The sequence below is a fragment of the Xenopus tropicalis genome, chromosome 6, assembly GCF_000004195.4.
Source record: "Xenopus tropicalis strain Nigerian chromosome 6, UCB_Xtro_10.0, whole genome shotgun sequence".
NCBI lineage: Eukaryota > Metazoa > Chordata > Amphibia > Anura > Pipidae > Xenopus > Xenopus tropicalis.
Window position 1 is genome coordinate 13,875,894 of NC_030682.2, and position 18,726 is coordinate 13,894,619.

At 46.4% G+C, this 18,726-nt stretch overlaps 1 protein-coding gene across 1 annotated transcript in view; it reads right to left on the reverse strand.

Annotated features, from left to right (window-relative positions):
* Positions 1-8,876, reverse strand: part of acvr2b (activin A receptor type 2B) — a 90,413-nt gene extending 81,537 nt beyond the window's left edge. Inside the window, 1 exon segment of the mRNA NM_001006870.1 lies at positions 8,562-8,876. Coding sequence (NP_001006871.1) covers positions 8,562-8,616 — 55 coding nt within the window. The 5' untranslated portion in view covers positions 8,617-8,876.
* Positions 8,877-18,726: the final 9,850 nt, after the last annotated feature.

Here is an 18,726-nt window from a genome sequence, read left to right on the forward strand (position 1 = left end):
ATTGGGGGCAGAACAGCCCTATTGGGTTTATTTATCTAATGTGTAGCGCTGGCTCCTTCTGAAAGCTCAGACTCAGGCACACTTTACTGCTGCGCTGCAAGTTGGAGTGATATCCCCCCCCCCCTCCCAGCAGCCGATCAGCAGAACAATGGGAAGGGAGCAAGATAGCAGCTCCCAGTAGGTATCAGAATAGCACTCAATAGTAAGAAATCCAAGTCCGGCTTGGGACTCCTCCAGTTACATGGGAGTAGGAGAAACAATAGGTTAGCTGAAAGCAGTTCTAATGTGTAGCGCTGGCTGAAAGCTCAGACTCAGGCACAATGCACTGAGATGGCGCCTACACACCAATATTACAGCTACAAATACATTTGTTGGTTCAAGAATAAAAGTTTAAATGGCAGAGTGAATTATAGGCTTTCCTATTCATATATATATATATTATATATATATATATATATATATTATATATATATATATATATATATATATATATATATATATATTTATATATATATATTAAAAACAAGTTGAAAAATCTTTTTTTTTTTTTTTTTAACAATTTGCCTTCCTCTTTATACTTCATTTCAGCTTTCAAATGGGGGTCACTGACCCCAGCTTCCAAAAAAAAAAAAAAAAAAATTGCCCTGTGAGGCTACAATTGCATTGTGTTACTTTGTATTGCTTCTCTTACTTTTCACACCATCGCCCGTTTTGAAAACCAAAATGAATGAAGAGCAGGAGATGGCCGGAATATAAAAGATAAGCAATAAAAATCTAAGCCGGGGGTCACTGGCCTTTCCAGCCGCCCGGAATTTCAAGTTTCACTTTGGAGAGAAGCGGATGAAAAAGAAAAAATAACACAGAAAAAAGTTTCCAGTTATTTCAATCTGAAATACGGATAAAGCTAATTTAAAGGGCAAGTCAAACCAAAGATAAAATGCTGCCTAATGAAAATAAAATATAATTCTAACCAACTTTCCATTATACATTCACTGCACATTTTCAGAGGTTTTGCAGTTATATATAAATGTATTTGCTATTGAGAGCAGTGTCAGCCCGGCCATTGCTATTCTCCGCCCTGATGGCAACGACTTTGGAAACAATGTAACAGAAGCTGATTTTGCAACTTTGTTTCAAGTCGGAGGCGGGAGGAGAGAAATGGACAGACAGGCCCCTGCTTTCAATAGCAAATACATTTACATTTAACTTGAAAACCATTGAAAATTTGTAATGAATTTATACTGGAAAGTTGCTTAGAATTGCATTTGCTTTTATAAGGCAACATTTTATTCGTGGGTTTATATCCCCTTTAACAGTGCACCCCTATTTTAAGTTAGTGGGGATCGTTTATCAACTCTGGGCAAATTTGCCCATGAGCAGTTACCCATGGCAACCAATCAAATTGTTGCATTCATTGTTCAACTTGCAGCTGGCTGTAAAAAAGCCAATCACTGATTGGTTGCTATTAGTGATGAGCGAATCTGTCCCGACAATTTTTCGCCGTTTTGCGAATATTTCGAAAGATTTGCTAATTTTTCAGCAAAGCAAAACGGTGAAAAAAATTTGTGCGTCAAAAAAAATTGACGGCCGCGACCACTCTTTTTATGACACGCGACCATTCTTTCATCCGTTTCGCAAAACAATGCGCCAATGGCAAAAGGCGGAATTGCTCCGCAAATCCATGCCTGGCGAAACATTTCGCCCATCACTAGTTGCTATTAGTTACTGCCCACGGGCAAATTTGCCCAGTGTTGATAAATGAGCCTCAGTATGTTTCACATTGAATTGAGATGCGGTTGAACAGCCCCTGATCTACATGATAAACCATGCAGCCAATCATTAAACCAGGTCTGCCCCCCAACACTTTCATGGTACAAACCTGACATAAAAAGACCAACAAACCTAAATCAAGTCCCCCATTGGCTATCTAATCTCTGTAGTGTAGTTCAACATGGCAGCGCCTTGTTATTGTTACCCTAGGAGGCAGCACGTGAGGCAGCCGGTGACATCAGCAGGCTCAGCGTTTCCGAAGTGTAAACATAATGAATCACATACCATTCCATTCCCACTTAGCCAACCGCTGCCTGCACTTGTTAATTAGCTAAAAATAAAAATCCCCATTGAACTTGGGCGTTTGCTATTTTCGGTCATTGTGAAAGAATTTATGGCCCTGTTTCACGGAGCGACACGCTTAGCTTTAGAAGCGCAGGTAGAAAGGAACGTGGAAACTCTACCCTATTATCCTTCCGTGGCACCCCACTTCCAGCCATGGTTTTTTAGGGGGGTGCTGGGAGCTTTAGTGGGAAGGTAGTGGGATCCTGGGTTAAAGAGAAAGTTGACTGTGGTATTAACAGGACTGGCATTAGGCAGGGCCCCTCAGCGTAGGCCAGGCAACATGTAGATAATACTCCATGGAATATGGAGTAGCAATGATATATACACTGTTGGGGATGTCCAATGTGCACCCCTCCAGCATCTATGGCCATTTGTGGGTTGTTGGGTCTCAGATCTAATTCCACAATAGCTGGCTAGCTGCAAATTGCCAAACAAGTGGATCTTGATTGGTTGCCTATATCAGTAAAGGTGGCCAAGTGAGCGGATCTTCTCCCGATATGCCCACCCATGGGTGGCCCTGGGGCCAAACGATCGAATTATAACAACGGTAATGGACGCAGTTGGTACGGGGACTGCATCAACAAGGCAAAACGGTCCCCGATCCAACTAAATTTTTTAACCTGCCCAATCGATATCTGCCCAATTTCAGCCCAGAAATCAGTTGGGCAGGCCCATTGTTGCTGCCCCTACACGGGCCGATAAGCTGCCGAATCAGTCCAAGGGAAGGATATCAGCAGCTATAATCGGCCCGTGTATGGCCACCTTAAGCCAATCCCTGTAACGGGCGAGATTTTGCATCAATACTAATTGCACTAGGCCATGACAACTGCTGGTTGGCTCCTATGGGTTACTAGGCCAGGAACAACACTTGGCACTCTTCCTACATTCTTCACATTATTTTGCAGTTAGGTAGTGAAGTAATTTCCTTAGAGCTGTGGTTGTTGGACTTTTGTGGTTCCAGACCACCCTTGGAGGGCCAACATTTGTTCAAGTCCCTCTTTAGCTCATAGCAAGGTTACAGATATAGGGAAATACATCCTTAACTCACCCTAACTGACTTTCTAGGTGGGCTTCCAGGGATTTCTACAAGAGCATATAGGCATCGTAGCCAAATCTCACCCTAACTGACATTCTAGGTGGGCTTTCAGAGGTATCTAGGAGAGCATATAGGCATCGTAGCCAAATCTCACCCTAACTGACCTTCTAGGTGGGCTTTCAGAGGTATCTAGGAGAGCATATAGGCATCATACCCAAATCTCACCCTAACTGACCTTCTAGGTGGGCTTCCAGGGATTTCTAGGAGAGCATATAGGCATCATACCCAAATCTCACCCTAACTGACCTTCTGGGTGGGCTTCCAGGGATTTCTAGGAGAGCATATAGGTATCATACCCAAACCTCACCCTAAATGACCTTCAAGCTGAGCCCCTGCTCTCACTTCTCTGGGTTCACTAAGGGGGAGCTAGCCCCAGTGTTTGGGTGGACAGTCCTCTTGTTTGGTTCTGATTCCTTAAGACAATACAGGTGTACACCGGCACTGACTGGGTCAAGTGATTGTCAGAGATGCTAGCAATATTGGAAAGGCTACACAGGTTGGCATTTATTTGGGAACACCTTGCCCCTTGCTGATTAGACTGGCAATCCCTTAATTAAGGTTTATGGCCAAAACTGGAGGCCGACAGCTCTGTATTTCCATAGTAACAAGCAGGCCTCTTGAGGTTTGGCTCAAACAATAAATAACATCTGATGGTGTATACCCAATCCGACAATAACGATAGAGGCATATGTTTCTGATTGGTTCCTGACTGGTGTCTTTACATGCAGGGCCCATCTCAATCTCGTTAATGATTCATTGTTCTACATTATGACCGTCCGGTCTTGTGACCTTTCATTGGATTATTGATAATATCTCTGTATGTATGGCCACTTTAAGTTGCCAACAACCTCAAGATAATGGTGCACTAAGTAAACTGAGAGCAGCCAATAAACATGAATGGGAGGTGAGTAAAGTGTAAACAAGCCTTCCCAGAGGAGTGCAGCGTGGAACGGATCAGCAGAGACAACAGCAGGTGGATCTTCTCCGTGGACCTACCCACACTTAAAGTCATACTCCGACATTAGACACCGACGCGACCGACTGGCAGATTTGGGTTGAACAATGACCACATCATCCATGTACCAGTTTTGGCCACCAGTAGCCTCAGTCTTTGTTTTATTGGTCAGTTGCAATTGCACAAGGATCCTATCCTGTTGGTGGCCACCTTGCCAGTAAAGCGAATACTTGATGCCAATTTTATTAGGGAAGGAAAAAGACAGATGCCTGTCCACACTAGAATCCTGAAGAAGGAATAACTACGGGTTCCTGTAGGACAAGGATGGGATGGCAGTAGAGCTGAATTTCTAACAGGTAACGTCAGTGCTGGCTGGAACATCTCTATGGTATTATGGTGTTGGGCAGTGATCCCCTACCCAACCCCTTGGATGTTGCTCTCAGTGCCCCCAAACCAGGGAGTTATCTTTGAATTCCTGACTTGGGGGCAAGTTTTGGTTGAATAAAAACAAGATTTCCTACCAAATAAAGCCCCTGTAAGCTGATAGGGTGCATAGAGGCCTCTAATAGCCAATCCTAGCCCTTATTTGGCTCCTCCATGAACTTTTATGGTGCTTGTGTTGCTCTCCAAGTCTTTTTACATTTGACTGTGGCTCCTGAGTAAGAAAGGTTGGGGACCCCTGGCGTTGGGTATGGGGTGGGTATAGGGCTGTTATGCATTGTGGGCTGGTAGGTGTAAGGTTATACAGTAAGTGAGCGCACAATTCCATTAGAAATTAAACAGCGATGCATTTGTAGCAAAACTTCCCTGTACATGGGGTTCAAATTCCAGATAATAAACTCTTTTCCGGAATATTTCCTTCTGCAATTCCACATATAAATAAAGCCCCTTATACATAATTCTCCTTAACATACCACCACCCCCCCCCCCCCCAACGCCCATCCCCGAAGCTGAGCAGACAAAGGCTGGCATTTGGCACTCACTGGTATAAAAACTTTCCTGCTGTAAATCCAGCCCCATGTTCCGCAGGAATAAGCAGCGTGTGTACGATTTCCTAATGCCCCCCCCCCCTCCCCACTCCCCGGGCACCTTCTTTTTTATTTCTCAATTGCATTTGTTCAGCAGCCTCGTCTCCTGTGGGTTTAATGTGAAAATGAGAGGGCCAGGTCTGTGTTATAAACAGTGTCACTGCATTTTTAATGAGCGCCGCAAACAAAGGAAAAACAGGGGATGGCGGATTCAGTGTACAGCTTTTTTTTTTTTTTTTTTTTTTTTTTAAACTTCAGCTGGCTAACCACATTCCTAAACAAAAAGCAGCGGCTCTTACGTGCCAGCCCCAGCCCTCTCCCTATGTCGGAGATAGAAAGCAGGGCTCACAAAAGGAGCACACACCCTTCTACCTTTATACGCAGGGAAAAGCAATAAGGCACTTTCTGAACTAAAACTCCCAGCACCCACTGCAGCAGCACTCCCACCCCTGGCTATAAGCTACAAGCAAACACACCCCCCAAAAACAGACAAAAAGCACAGTTGCCATTTCAATACAAAGTAGCAGCCGCCCCTTCATTGCCCACGACTACAATATTTAGAAATTTTGGGGGGGGGTAAAGCTTATTTACAAGAATAATAGGAATATATTGTCTTTAATCCATTGCTGTAGTCGCTCCATTGTGTGGTCGGCAACAACTGAATAAAAATGGTGCCTAGCTGGCAGCGAGAGCGACCACCTCGCCAGCGGAAACTGGCCTCTCTTTATTAAGCCGTTCAAAAATTATATATTTTTATATATTTTTTGGGAGGGGGGTGTTAACGGATTTGTTTACATATCGCACAAGAACTCGTTTCAATCCAAATCTCCACCCCCCTCCCGCTTAAGTCATCATAACATGGGGGGGGGGGAGCCATAGAACCAGACTGAAATCCAAAATTAGATCTGCCAGCCGTAGGTATTTTGGGGTGAAGGACGAGCTGCCGAGTCGGTATGGGGGGGGGGATATATTGGATATCTGTGGGTATGGGGGTGCAATATCCGCCGTCTATATAGTTTATAGACAGTCACAAGCATCATTCCCAGTGTTCTGCAATAGAGTCGTATGAAAGAGGGGTTAAATGAGGTTTGATAAGGACATGGAGAGAGGGGGGGGGGGGGGGGAGAGAGAGGCGCTGCACTCACACTGGCACACACATACACATAGGCACACACAGGCACATACACTGACACACACACACACATACACTGACACACACTGGCACACATTGACACATACATACAAACACACACTGGCACACATACACACATACACTGACACACACAAGGCAAATCATGGTATAAATCTGTATGAGCTCCAGCTGCCACCCCACTACCCCGGCTCTACATACTGTATATATTCCAGGCATGACAAAGCCACGTACCATATTAATTCATGGCATACGACTGCACGCACACATTGCGCCCACCCCGCACACATGTGGTCTCTACACGTGTGTATCATGCAGCCCTCACTGCACTATATACAGTTCAGAGAGGGTTATCAGACCCCCCAGTTACACCATTGTGTTCAGGGAAAGGTATTAAACAGGCTGCTATCTATATCCACAGTGTATTCTTTTAATAAAGCAAGATTGGCCATACATGGGGGGCACTGTGTCAGGGCATTGGGGGCACCGTATCAGGGTGTTACAGGGGGGGGGGGTCTGTATTGTGGAATTGGGTGGCACTGTATCAGGGTGTTACGGGGGGCACTGTATTGTGGAATTGGGTGGCACGTATCAGGGTGGCACTGTATCAGGGTGTTACAGGGGGGGGTCTGTATTGTGGAATTGGGTGGCACGTATCAGGGTGGCACTGTATCAGGGTGTTATGGGGGGCACTGTATTGTGGAATTGGGTGGCACGTATCAGGGTGGCACTGTATCAGGGTGTTACAGGGGGGTCTGTATTGTGGAATTGGGTGGCACGTATCAGGGTGGCACTGTATCAGGGTGTTACGGGGGGGGTCTGTATTGTGGAATTGGGTGGCACGTATCAGGGTGGCACTGTATCAGGGTGTTACGGGGGGGTCTGTATTGTGGAATTGGGTGGCACGTATCAGGGTGGCACTGTATCAGGGTGTTACAGGGGGGGGCACTGTATTAGGGAATTGGGTGGCACTGTATCAGGGTGTTACAGGGGGGCATCTTTATATACCGACAACATGGCACTACACCAACATGCTACAGTAGGGCATGGTACTGAGGTACTATGGCACTATAACAATGCAGTATAGGGGGCATCAATGTATGGGGGTTGGCACTGTAGGGTGACACTACAGGAAGGCATCGCTATATGGAGGGGGTACTGTATCCATATTAATGTATTGAAACATTACAATAACAGTCCACGGTCTATAATAAGAGAAAGGGGGCAATGCAACCATAGGAGGTTGGCACTATACAGAGAGACCACTATAAGGGGGGGCACTGTGCACATAAATAGCTGCCTGGTACTGTATGGGGGTATTAACTGCCATGGGTGCCATGATTAAACAGAACCGCAAGCTAAAAATATACCAATATCTTACAAATCTAGGAAACATCTAAAAATAACCCCCCCCCAAGCAACGTGACTATGGGAGGGCATGTTATGTTTGATATCACTACCGAGTACTACAGATCTCCCAGTCACAAATCAAAGGCAAATGAGTCATCTCACAAAAATAGCCCCCCCCCCCCCCCCCCATGGAAGGAAGATCACAACGCTTCATTAATACAAGATGAGCCCCCCCCTTACACTGGGCATTATCAGGGATGGGGGGAAAGGGGACACCAGAAGGAAACAAAAGCCTCCCGTTATCAGACGCGATCCAATCGCTCCCGAGGTGAAATCAAGGTGTCCAATCAAGAGCAATCACAAGCGACTGAGCGCTCACATCGGGCTGGAGTAACACATGGCATAGTACTATCAACAATGCACGGCAGCTCTGACACAGGGGGGGGTGGGGTGCGCTGGGAGAGAGAGAGCAGGCCGCCCCCACCCCCACCCTACATTATTGATGGGATCATGGTGGTCTTAACCCCTTAACAGCCAGAAAACGCCAGTCCCATCAGTGTTACATTGTATTTGTAAATAAAGCAGCTGCGGCCCACCGAGAGCCGGGGGGGGGGGGGGGGTAAAAACACGTGTATTTCTACACACAATGGGGCCCCAGTGACTGCTGGGAGTTGTAGTTCGATAAAAGCATAAAAACAAAAATCGCCCTCTGTTTATAAAGAAGTTACTCGGGGTAAAGGGTTCTGTTATCCGGAGATAGCCTTTGCTCAATATGCCTCTGGCAGCGCAGAGGTTAAAGCCAAGGCAAGTTGGCCACAAGTTGCCCTCTCGGAGGAGGGGTGTTGCCCCCACCACAATGGCACTTACCTGCGCGGAAAGTTGCGAGAAGAAGTGCAAAAGTCAGCGCTGCAGCAGCCCCCATGTTCCCGGGATGCGCCGCTCTCAGCGTCCCATTCGGCCGAGCTAATTCCTTTGCATTCGCTACGATGTATCAATTCCTCCCTCAGCGGCGCTGATTTGTAACAATGTATCAATCCCCAACAGCAGCAGCAGCGCCGAGTCGCAACAATGTAAGCGCTTTTCTTCAGCGCCGGGAGCGGGGGGGGGGCAGGGATCCAACACGCGTGGGTTCAGCCAGGCAAGGGTTAAAGGTGAGTTGTAATGTGGATCCGTGGGAATGAAATGTGTGTGAATGAGGAAAGAGCCCGGGCAGAGGCAGATCAAACAGCAGCACTATAGTGACTCCCCCCACCCCTCCTGCAAGGACTCCACCTTCTGCAGCAAGCAGATTAGCGAGGGGGGGGGGCTGGGGGTGGCACAGACTCACAGGAGCCCAAACTTCAATGTGACAGCTCCGGAGCAGGCAAGGGACGGAGGGGGGCAGGCAGGGGACGGGGGGGCAGGAATGGGAGAGGCCGGACAAGTCACCAGGTATTATTCCCTGCACTGGCTCTTCCTCCCCCCCCAAAATCCTGAACTCAGTCCAAAATGGCTTCTAAAAAAAAAACCCCAGGAGTGAGAGAGAGAGAAAGCGGAGTAGAGGCAGGAGGGAAACCCGGATGTTTGATACAAAGGCAGGGAGGGAGGGAGAGGGGTGGTAAAAGCACAGGAGGGAGGGGAGCAGGGCACGGCCCCCAGGCATGGGAAAAAGAGAAAGGGGAGGGCGATTCCTGCTCGCTGATTGGCCGGCTGCCCTGCCGCTCATTAAGCACCATGGCAGAGTAGTACGGAGGGAAAGGGAGAGGGTCCCGGGCAGTTTGTTGGGGAGAGCGAAACGTGAGCCCGGAGCAGCTCATTGTGTTCCACATGGTTCTACCGTGTATATTGTGTATTTACATGTCCGTATACACATATATATCTATCCATAGCGATATCTATCAGTTATCTATTGTCTATGGTGTCTTTAAAAGCTCTGTGATTGTCCTACCCTTGTCCTTAAATATCCTTTATTTTACATTGAACTCTCTATGTATAAAAAATATATATATATATTATATTAATATTTAATTATAATACTTAGAGTATAAGCTCTTGGAGACAGTAGCACTCAATCTGCGTAACTGTACATATTTATACATTGCCTGTCTGTAGTACTTGTAAGTGCTGTGTATAAATAAAAAGTGTTATATAAAAGAATTCTTATTTATTGATAATATATTAGTATGAATAGTATCCCTATCCTGCCCATACTGGATAATGCAGAGAGCCAAAATAAGGGGCTACTGTAGGGGGGGTTGCTGCTGGGACATAGTGGAAGAAGCATTATGGTATATAAGGGGTTAACAAGCCTTATTCTGCCTTGAGCTCGCTGCAGGCTGCCTTTGAATTTTTTACTGAAGGAATATCAGTCATGTAGAAAAGCACCAACATTTATGAGGAGTGCTAGATAATACACCCCCCTCCCCAAACCCAAAATGAAAAAGCTTGCACCAGATTAAAGGGGAAGTTATGCTCCTGAGCGCAGAGCTGCGATGCCCATAGGTTTCCGGCTGTGACAGGCAGGGGGCAGCCCACAAGCAAACGTGGACGCTCTCCTCCTCTCCTCCTCGTGGTGGCAGAACTTTCCCTTTCAAACTGCAGTTCCCTGGAATCAGACGGATTGTTAGAAGCAGAATAATAAGACCCAGTGCTGTATATTCCTATATAATTCTACGTTCTTCAGGGGAATGCATTATCCGAATGGGTCTCGGGTTCAATGGTATCTTGTTTTGCTTTACCCCGTAGCATTTTGACTCCGTTCATAAACCTTCTGACCTGGGACATCTAGCCCAAACCTGCACAACTGGTGGCCCCTGGGCTGGCCGTGGCCCTGCAAATGACTATTATGGAATTTAGTTTGGCTGAAGGTCATACTATAGACACAACATACCTTTTGTGCATGCACTTGGCCCACTACATGGAAAAAGACCTACAGCACTGTTGTTGAACTGCAATTTGAAGCTTAACCTGTTCTGTTTCCTTATAGTCATTAGTCTTAACCACCATTAACTAACTGGGTTAGTGGGGGGACAGGGGTATATGTTGTTTGTCAACTAACCCACTCCTAGCCCAGTCAGTAGCGCTCTGACCCATAAATCGGCTCAATATTATGCCCTCTCCAATTGGTAGTGGTTGGTTAGTGTGCGCTTGTTTGCACACGTGGGGGTCGAGGTGGCCGGCCAGGTTGCCTGCTTGTGAACTTAATATGCCAAAGGGTCAGAATTATGGGTATAAAAAAACAGGCACATGCCTAGGGTGCAACAAAGGGGGGCGCTAGGCATGTACGTCTTTCGACCTACCCATAGTCTTGGGCCTTGTCCCCCCACCCACTTAAGTATGGCCAAGCACACATGTAGGCTTATGTTTGTGTGTGCCCTGGGCGGGAAGGTCCAACCCAGCCAGCTCAAACCAATACTGAATCCCAGTCTAGACCTGCGTATCTGACTCAAGCTTGGCCAGATTAGCCCAGGTGGAAAATCCCATCAGACTGTGGATGTAGCCATTGGCTTCCTGAACGATCTGGTCGCCCTGATTTGAACTACTGTTTGGGTGACCAAATCTGCCAGTGCAATATCCGCACAACACCCCCTGGTGGTGTAACATGGCATTGTAACAGACGTGATTCCCATACTGTGCTCTTTATGCCTTTTGGGGTTCAGCAACCAAGGCACTTTGATGATGATGAGAATTATCACTGCTTTATTTAATGATCGTGTTATTTTTGAGGGGCCCTTAAAGAAATGCAGAAGCTCGGAAGTAGAAAATAAACTTCCAGCCTCCCATTCAGTCTTCCTGTTTAGTTATTTTTCATGTTGGTCAATATGGTGGCCCTGTATGTTCATGTTGGCCAATGTGGTGGCCCTGTATGTTTATGTTGGCCAGTGTGGTGGCCCTGTATGTTCATGTTGGCCAATATGGTGGCCCTGTATGTTCATGTTGGTCAATGTGGTGGCCCTGTATGTTCAAGTTGGCCAATGTGGTGGCCCTGTATGTTCATGTTGGCCAATGTGGTGGCCCTGTCTTGGCCCTTGTCCCCCCCACCACCCGCAGGTCCCCCTACCCCCGTCAGTATGGCCAAGCGTGCAGATTAACTGAGCATAGAAACCCTAAACAGCTGAAGAGAGAGCTCTGGACTTCAGACTATTGTTTCTCTTTAAAGGGATGGTTCACCTTTGAGTTAACTGTTAGTATGTTATAGAATGGCCAGTTGCTCTTCATTATTTTTTAATGATTTGCCTTCTACTGATTCTTTCCAGCTTTCATAGGGGGGTCACTGACCCCGATGGCTACAACTGTATTACTCCTTTTTCTCTTCATGTCCTCTCCTATTCATATATCAGTCTCTCATTCATATTACTCCCTGGTTGCTAAGATCATTTGGACCCCAGCAACCAAACAGCTGCTGAAACTCTAAACTGGAGAGCTGAACAAAGAGTGAAATAATTGAAAAAAACTACAAATAATAAAAAATGAAGACCAGTTGCAAATTGTCTCAGAATATTACTCTCTACATCATACTAAAAGTTAACTCAAAGGTGAAGAACCCCTATAATTTCTATGTGGGATACACCACGTATTAGTAGCCCCTACCCGGTACACAGTGGCCTTAGCGGGGCTGGCAGTTGAGCGGCGCAGCTGGCGCTTTTCTCTCTGCAGTTTGCCAATTAAGGAGCTGCCAATACGTTCCTGAACATTCATATTTCATATCCTGCCAGTGAAGTCAGTGCGGTGTTTCTCATGGAGGAAGAAACCCTTTCCAAGCCTCGGCCGAGCCATGAAACATTTATGGGGCGCCCGCGAGGAGGTGTCGCTGTCAGTGCACTTAAAGGGCCGGTGCACAGTATATTAGAAAAAGAAAGGTTATGTTAGTACAATAGGTGCAAAGGGGAATGTGTTTCATTCAACCTACATTCATTCCATCTGTCTCATAGCATAAGATATAGACATGGTCAGGGGGTCTTCCCCGGACTTTCTAATGATTGTATTATAGGCTGGGGGGGGGGGGGATAAGGAGGGATATTATAATCACGTGCATTTGTGTGGCGCTAAATAACAGAACGCGTATCCCTTTAAGGTGGAAGCAACTCATATGAGTCATATTCTCCCATGCTTATATTTCCCTTAGCGAGGCATATTCATGGGCGGCCAAGATGGAGATCCGGCAAAGGCCACTTCATTATTTATTTATTTATTTCTCCCTACCCAGCAGCCCAAGCACACGCACGTGCACAGTTACGCACGTGCACAGTTACGCACGTGCACAGTTACGCACGTGCACAGTTACGCACGTGCACAGTTACGCACGTGCACAGTTACGCACGTGCACAGTTACGCACGTGCACAGTTACGCACGTGCACAGTTACGCACGTGCACAGTTATACACGTGCACAGTTATACACGTGCACAGTTACACACGTGCACAGTTACATGCATGTTCTCCCCATCTCCCATGTCTCCGCTGCTTATTCTTTTGCTTCAAAGAAGCTGGGATTGTTCCATGTCATAAAACCCCCCCAGGTAGCCGGCGCTCCCAGCATGCACTGCTTCCTCTATTGCAACCTAGCCATGCCATGTTGGCTTTTATTTCCGGTTAAATATATTTATATCAGTCCCTAACCACTTGCACTCTTAGGGCTAAACTCCACAAGTGTTTTTCATCCCTTTCTCCTTGTAGATTGTAAGCTCTTGTGGGCAGGGCTCTCTTCACCTCTTATATCGGTTATTGATTGCTTTATATGTTACTCTGTATGTCCAATGTATGAAACCCACTTATTGTACAGTGCTGTGGGAAATGTTGGCGCTTTATAAATAAATGTTAATAATAATAATAATAATCAGATTTTGTGGGACAGATTTAATCTGATCTTCCATGCAACAGCGCAAGATTTTGTAGGATCTTACATGGAGTTTATGCCTTAATGAAGCACATCAGTCGTGTCTAGCTGTTGGGTAGGGGATATATTCCAGAGACTGTTCCTTATTATCCCAATAAATTAAGTTGTTGTTACTACAGGTTGATGGAGGGAGTTAGAGAAAGAGTAGAGCCCGGGGCTATGCAGGAAGGTTTGGGGCCCCTACCCTGATAATATCTGTAGTGCTGACCTGGGCCCCAGCTTTCTGCAGTCTGCTGCAGTGTATTGTAGTTTAACTAGATGGGAGTGATAAAAAGGCTGTTCTTAGTGGTGTATGGAGTCATTGCAGCAGTGCTGTATTGCAAAGATTTCATTGCAGAGCTTTCTCTTCTCATTTTCTATGCAGGCGCCACCTAGTGGCAGAATGCAAAGCTATGGATAAAAATGAGTATTTATAAGATATGGCTTGGGTTAAACCCATGGAAGTGAATAAAGATAATTGTAAATAATGTACAAGAAAATAATCTGTTTAAAAAAGTAAAAGAGTTCGTATCCCATTAACCACATTCTGCCTGGCAGAGCAACTAATAATTCATCTTGAATCTATTTATATTCTTTTTTTTTTTTTTTTATTCATCTTTCTATTCAAACCCGCTCCTTTTTCTGTCCTAGCTTGCCATTAAACCACAGTCTGGTTGCCAGGGTAAGTGGGACCCTAGCAACCAGTAAGCAGTTTTAAACGGAACAATATTTTGACTTATTAAATGCGACAAATGACGAAAAATAAAGAATAGCCGCATATTGTCTATTGTGTACCCAGCATGGAAAAAAAAAATTGTTCATAAGGTTAAGATCCCCATTAAAGTGAAACTATTGTTAGAAATTGTCTGCTCTGACATATAATTATACATTATATATATATATATATATATACATTCTTATTCATAATCATATTTTGACTTATGAAAGTGGCACTGGGAACAGTTGCTCTGAAGAGGAAGCCTCATCCAAAGCCTGTAATGAAACACTGACCCCTGCTGGCCACATTTGTAAGCAAGACAAAGCATACAAACCACATACAGCTTTCCAACCCCCCTGCAGGTCAGAATGAGCCCCCCTATAATGCTGAGCAAAGAAGGAGAAAGGCACAAAGCACAATATGGGGGGGGGGGGTCTCCCAGTACAGCCGACAGGAGCTCAGAGCAGCAGCCACTGCAATATCACTGAGCTGCTTGTAGGGGGCGCACTTTCCCTGTCCTGCCTGGGTTGGCTGCCTATCACACTGCCATCGCCGCCTCTGGGTTATATGGCACCTATATGTTCACCGTTAGTGACGGGTGGGGGTTTAGCCTACATGCCCATCTGCTGGAATAGGAAGCAGGAACCCCCTTTATTCCTCAGCCCCCCACCCCTTCCTGACCTGCTGAGGCATTTAATTCTCTCTCTCTTGGGATTTAAAGGACCCATTTAGCTGCATTTATACAAAGGACGCGGGGATAACAGTCGGGGTCAAGTGCTGGATTTGTCATGGGAAGATGTCACTTCCACATCAACTGATTCTGGCAAAACTGTAACGCTGCAGAATTCCTCCCCAGACATGGCTGGGTGCTGGCAGATACATTAGGCAGCTTTAAGGAAGGGCCGGATGCTCCCGGGATCCAGGGACTTTCTCTCATTGAGTCTTTGGCATCACAAATAGGTTGGACTGGATGGATACGGTATAAAATGAGGATACACACGGCCTCCGGTTCAGCTGTCGGACAGCAGGATGGACACCCTTTTTGTGAAACTCCCTCAAACCGTTAATTCTTGCCAGCCCAGGAACGGTTAACAAAGACCTTACCTACTGAGTTAAGCAAATGGGACTGCTGAGCCATTTTACTGTAATAGTAGGAGGAAAAAAGGAGCACCCTGCCCTGGAATAAGCCCCTTATGCCCGGGTTCCTTCATTGTGCCACTATGCACTTGTATTTTTGTGTTTAGTACAGGCTATGAGCAAACTTAGGGGGCTGTTCCTGCTGAATTGTGCTTAGTACAGGGGAATCCCTATGTGCCATAGTTTTATGGTATCTCTCTGTACAGGCTATGAGCAAACTTAGGGGGCTGTTCCTGCTGAATTGTGCTTAGTACAGGGGAATCCCTATGCTGCCATAGTTTTATGGTATCTCTCTGTACAGGCTATGAGCAAACTTAGGGGGCTGTTCCTGCTGAATTGTGCTTAGTACAGGGGAATCCCTATGCTGCCATAGTTTTATGGTATCTCTCTGTACAGGCTATGGGCAAACTTAGGGGGCTGTTCCTGCTGAATTGTGCTTAGTACAGGGAATCCCTATGCTGCCATAGTTTTATGGTATCTCTCTGTACAGGCTATGAGCAAACTAAGGGGGCTGTTCCTGCTGAATTGTGCTTAGTACAGGGGAATCCCTATGCTGCCATAGTTTTATGGTATCTCTCTGTACAGGCTATGAGCAAACTTAGGGGGCTGTTCCTGCTGAATTGTGCTTAGTACAGGGGAATCCCTATGCTGCCATAGTTTTATGGTATCTCTCTGTACAGGCTATGGGCAAACTTAGGGGGCTGTTCCTGCTGAATTGTGCTTAGTACAGAGGAATCCCCATGCTGCCATAGTTTTATGGTATCTCTCTGTACAGGCTATGGGCAAACTTAGGGGGCTGTTCCTGCTGAATTGTGCTTAGTACAGGGGAATCCCTATAGAGGACTATAATGGGCAGTAGTGTGGGGCAGTTTATTAATAGCTCCCAATTAGGCTTATTCCACAGTCCCATTGTGCCTTCTCCCAGTGCCACAAATCTTCCTATAGATTCCTACAGTGACAGGGCAACGTGACCCCTCGCTCCGGCGTTTCCATCTCTCCGATACTGGAACTCAATATGGATCTTAACTACACTATAGCATGAAGCCATGATTGATTTTATAGCCTATTCACATGCACGGGCCATAAAGCACATAATGGCTAAACAGCACATGGTTACTGCGGCCATAATGTATATGGCTTATATGACAACCAATAAAATGGACAATGGTTTATTAGGAGGCTCCGGGGAGCAGCTCCACTCCGTGCCTTTTATTCTGCTGGAATGGTGGCATTTACCGTCCGCGCAGCTTCTCTGCCTTTAATCAGAGCGAGCGCTGGCAGTGCCAATGGACCAGAACCTGAGAGCTCATTGGGCTGCTACAATGTGCAGAACCAAGCGGAACAAACACTAGGGGAAACCTCAACTCACTGTTGCTGGTGGCTCGCCCCAAATGGACTCCCAAGCCAAACCTACAATTGCCCCTGTTTCATACTGGAGAGCCCAGAAGTCCTCAGAGGCGTATTTATATTGCATATTTATAAGGCTATAAAGCACTTGTACATTATTTATCTATGGAGTCAAGTACTTAAGCAAAGGGCAATTAATAATACATGTTGGCATTGCCCGAGCGGCACAGTGTAGGCACCCAGGTGTGATTGACAGACCGAATGACTCCTTCATTGCCTGAAAGTCTAAAGTTCTGTTATTTATTTCCCCTTACATTGGCCACACTGCAACTTGGAAGCAGCAACTGAATTGCATGTATTTCTTATACGGTGGTGCCATCTATCCCAATCACTTGCATGGAGATGCCATAGGGAACCCCTGGGACCTGGGCCGGACCCACTAGAGAACCTGACTCTGTGGGCCCATTCTCACAGCAATTAGAAATCTATAGTGGCAAATGATATAGGTTTTTATACAGGTTCCATGTTGGAAATAATGATGGGCTGATGGGAATTATCCTTGGCTGGGGCCCACAGGCAGGGCTGTCGTTAAGGGGGGGCAGTCGTCCCAGGCCCGGACGATTTTTGCTTTTAAGGGGGGCCCGGCCGTGCTACAGTTTTTTTTAGCTTGGTGGTAAGCGGGTAATCCGATTGGTCGCACCCAGTCCGTACGTGTGACATCAGTAACCTTATAAAAGGACCTGTCTCCTTATGCATGGAGACAAAAGAGAAGTGGTGTCGTCCCGGATGGATCTCGCCGGAGGAGCCAAAGCCACCGGAGGAGCCCAAGCCACTGGAGGAGCCCAAGCCACTGGAGGAGCCCAAGCCACCGGAGGAGCCCAAGCCACCGGAGGAGCCCAAGCCACCGGAGGAGCCAAAGCCACCGGAGGAGCCCAAGAAGCTGCTGGAGGAGAAGGAAGAAGACTACAAAAAAGAAAAAAGTCCCCTGATGAAGTTTAAAGGTAAGTTCCACTGCCCACCAATATTTAGGGGGTCCCTGGCCACCAATGTTTTTTTTATTTATAAGTATTTTTTTTTTATTTATAAGTAGGGGCCCTGGGCTACCAATGTTTTAGGGGGTCCCTGCCCTGGCACCAATGCAACCCTTAACCCCTGGCTACCAATGTTTTAGGGGGCCCTTGCTACCAATGTTTTAGGGGGGCCCTTGCTACCAATGTTTTAGGGGGGCCCTGGCTACCAATGTCTGTGTGTCCTTTGTACTGATGGGAGGGGCCATTGGGGAAGGGGGACCCAGAAAATTTTGTTGTGAGGGGCCCCCGTGATTTCTGATGGCAGCCCAACTTCATGTACCCTCTTGGATAGTGTCAGTGGTGTAACTACGGTACCTGGGCCCCCACTAGGGATACTGCATGATCTCTGTGGTTAGGAGGATGGTAGAGCGATGGGCCCTTGCCTGTGGGGCTATAGTTCTGCTATTGGATAGTGGCTGCCAATGTATCTTCCACTGAGAATCCTGAATGTCTGTGCCCTCCCATCGCCATGTCCTTTATTCCCATGATGAGCCAAATAATTGGGGCACAGGTCTGGACTGGGGTTCAAAATAGGCCCTGGCATTCAAGTACTCATAGACCCAAACAGCCCCCCAAAAACAAACAGCCCAATAGATAGTGATGGTGGCACCTTACAGCAGCCCCTCAGAACCCACAGATTGCCAGTTCGGACCTGCTGGGGTAGCACATTAAGCTTATTTTGGTTGCTAGGGGTCAGCAGGGGGTGCAAGTGGGAGAGTTTAATGGAAGGAGGTGATCCTCTTTGAGCAACAAGCACGGCACACACATGCACAACTGGCAAATATATCCCATATAAACAGTGCCAATGAATACACATTGTATATCTGTTTAATTATTATTATTATTATTATTATTATTAATAACATTTATTTATAAAGTGCCAACATATCCCGCAGTGCTGTACAAT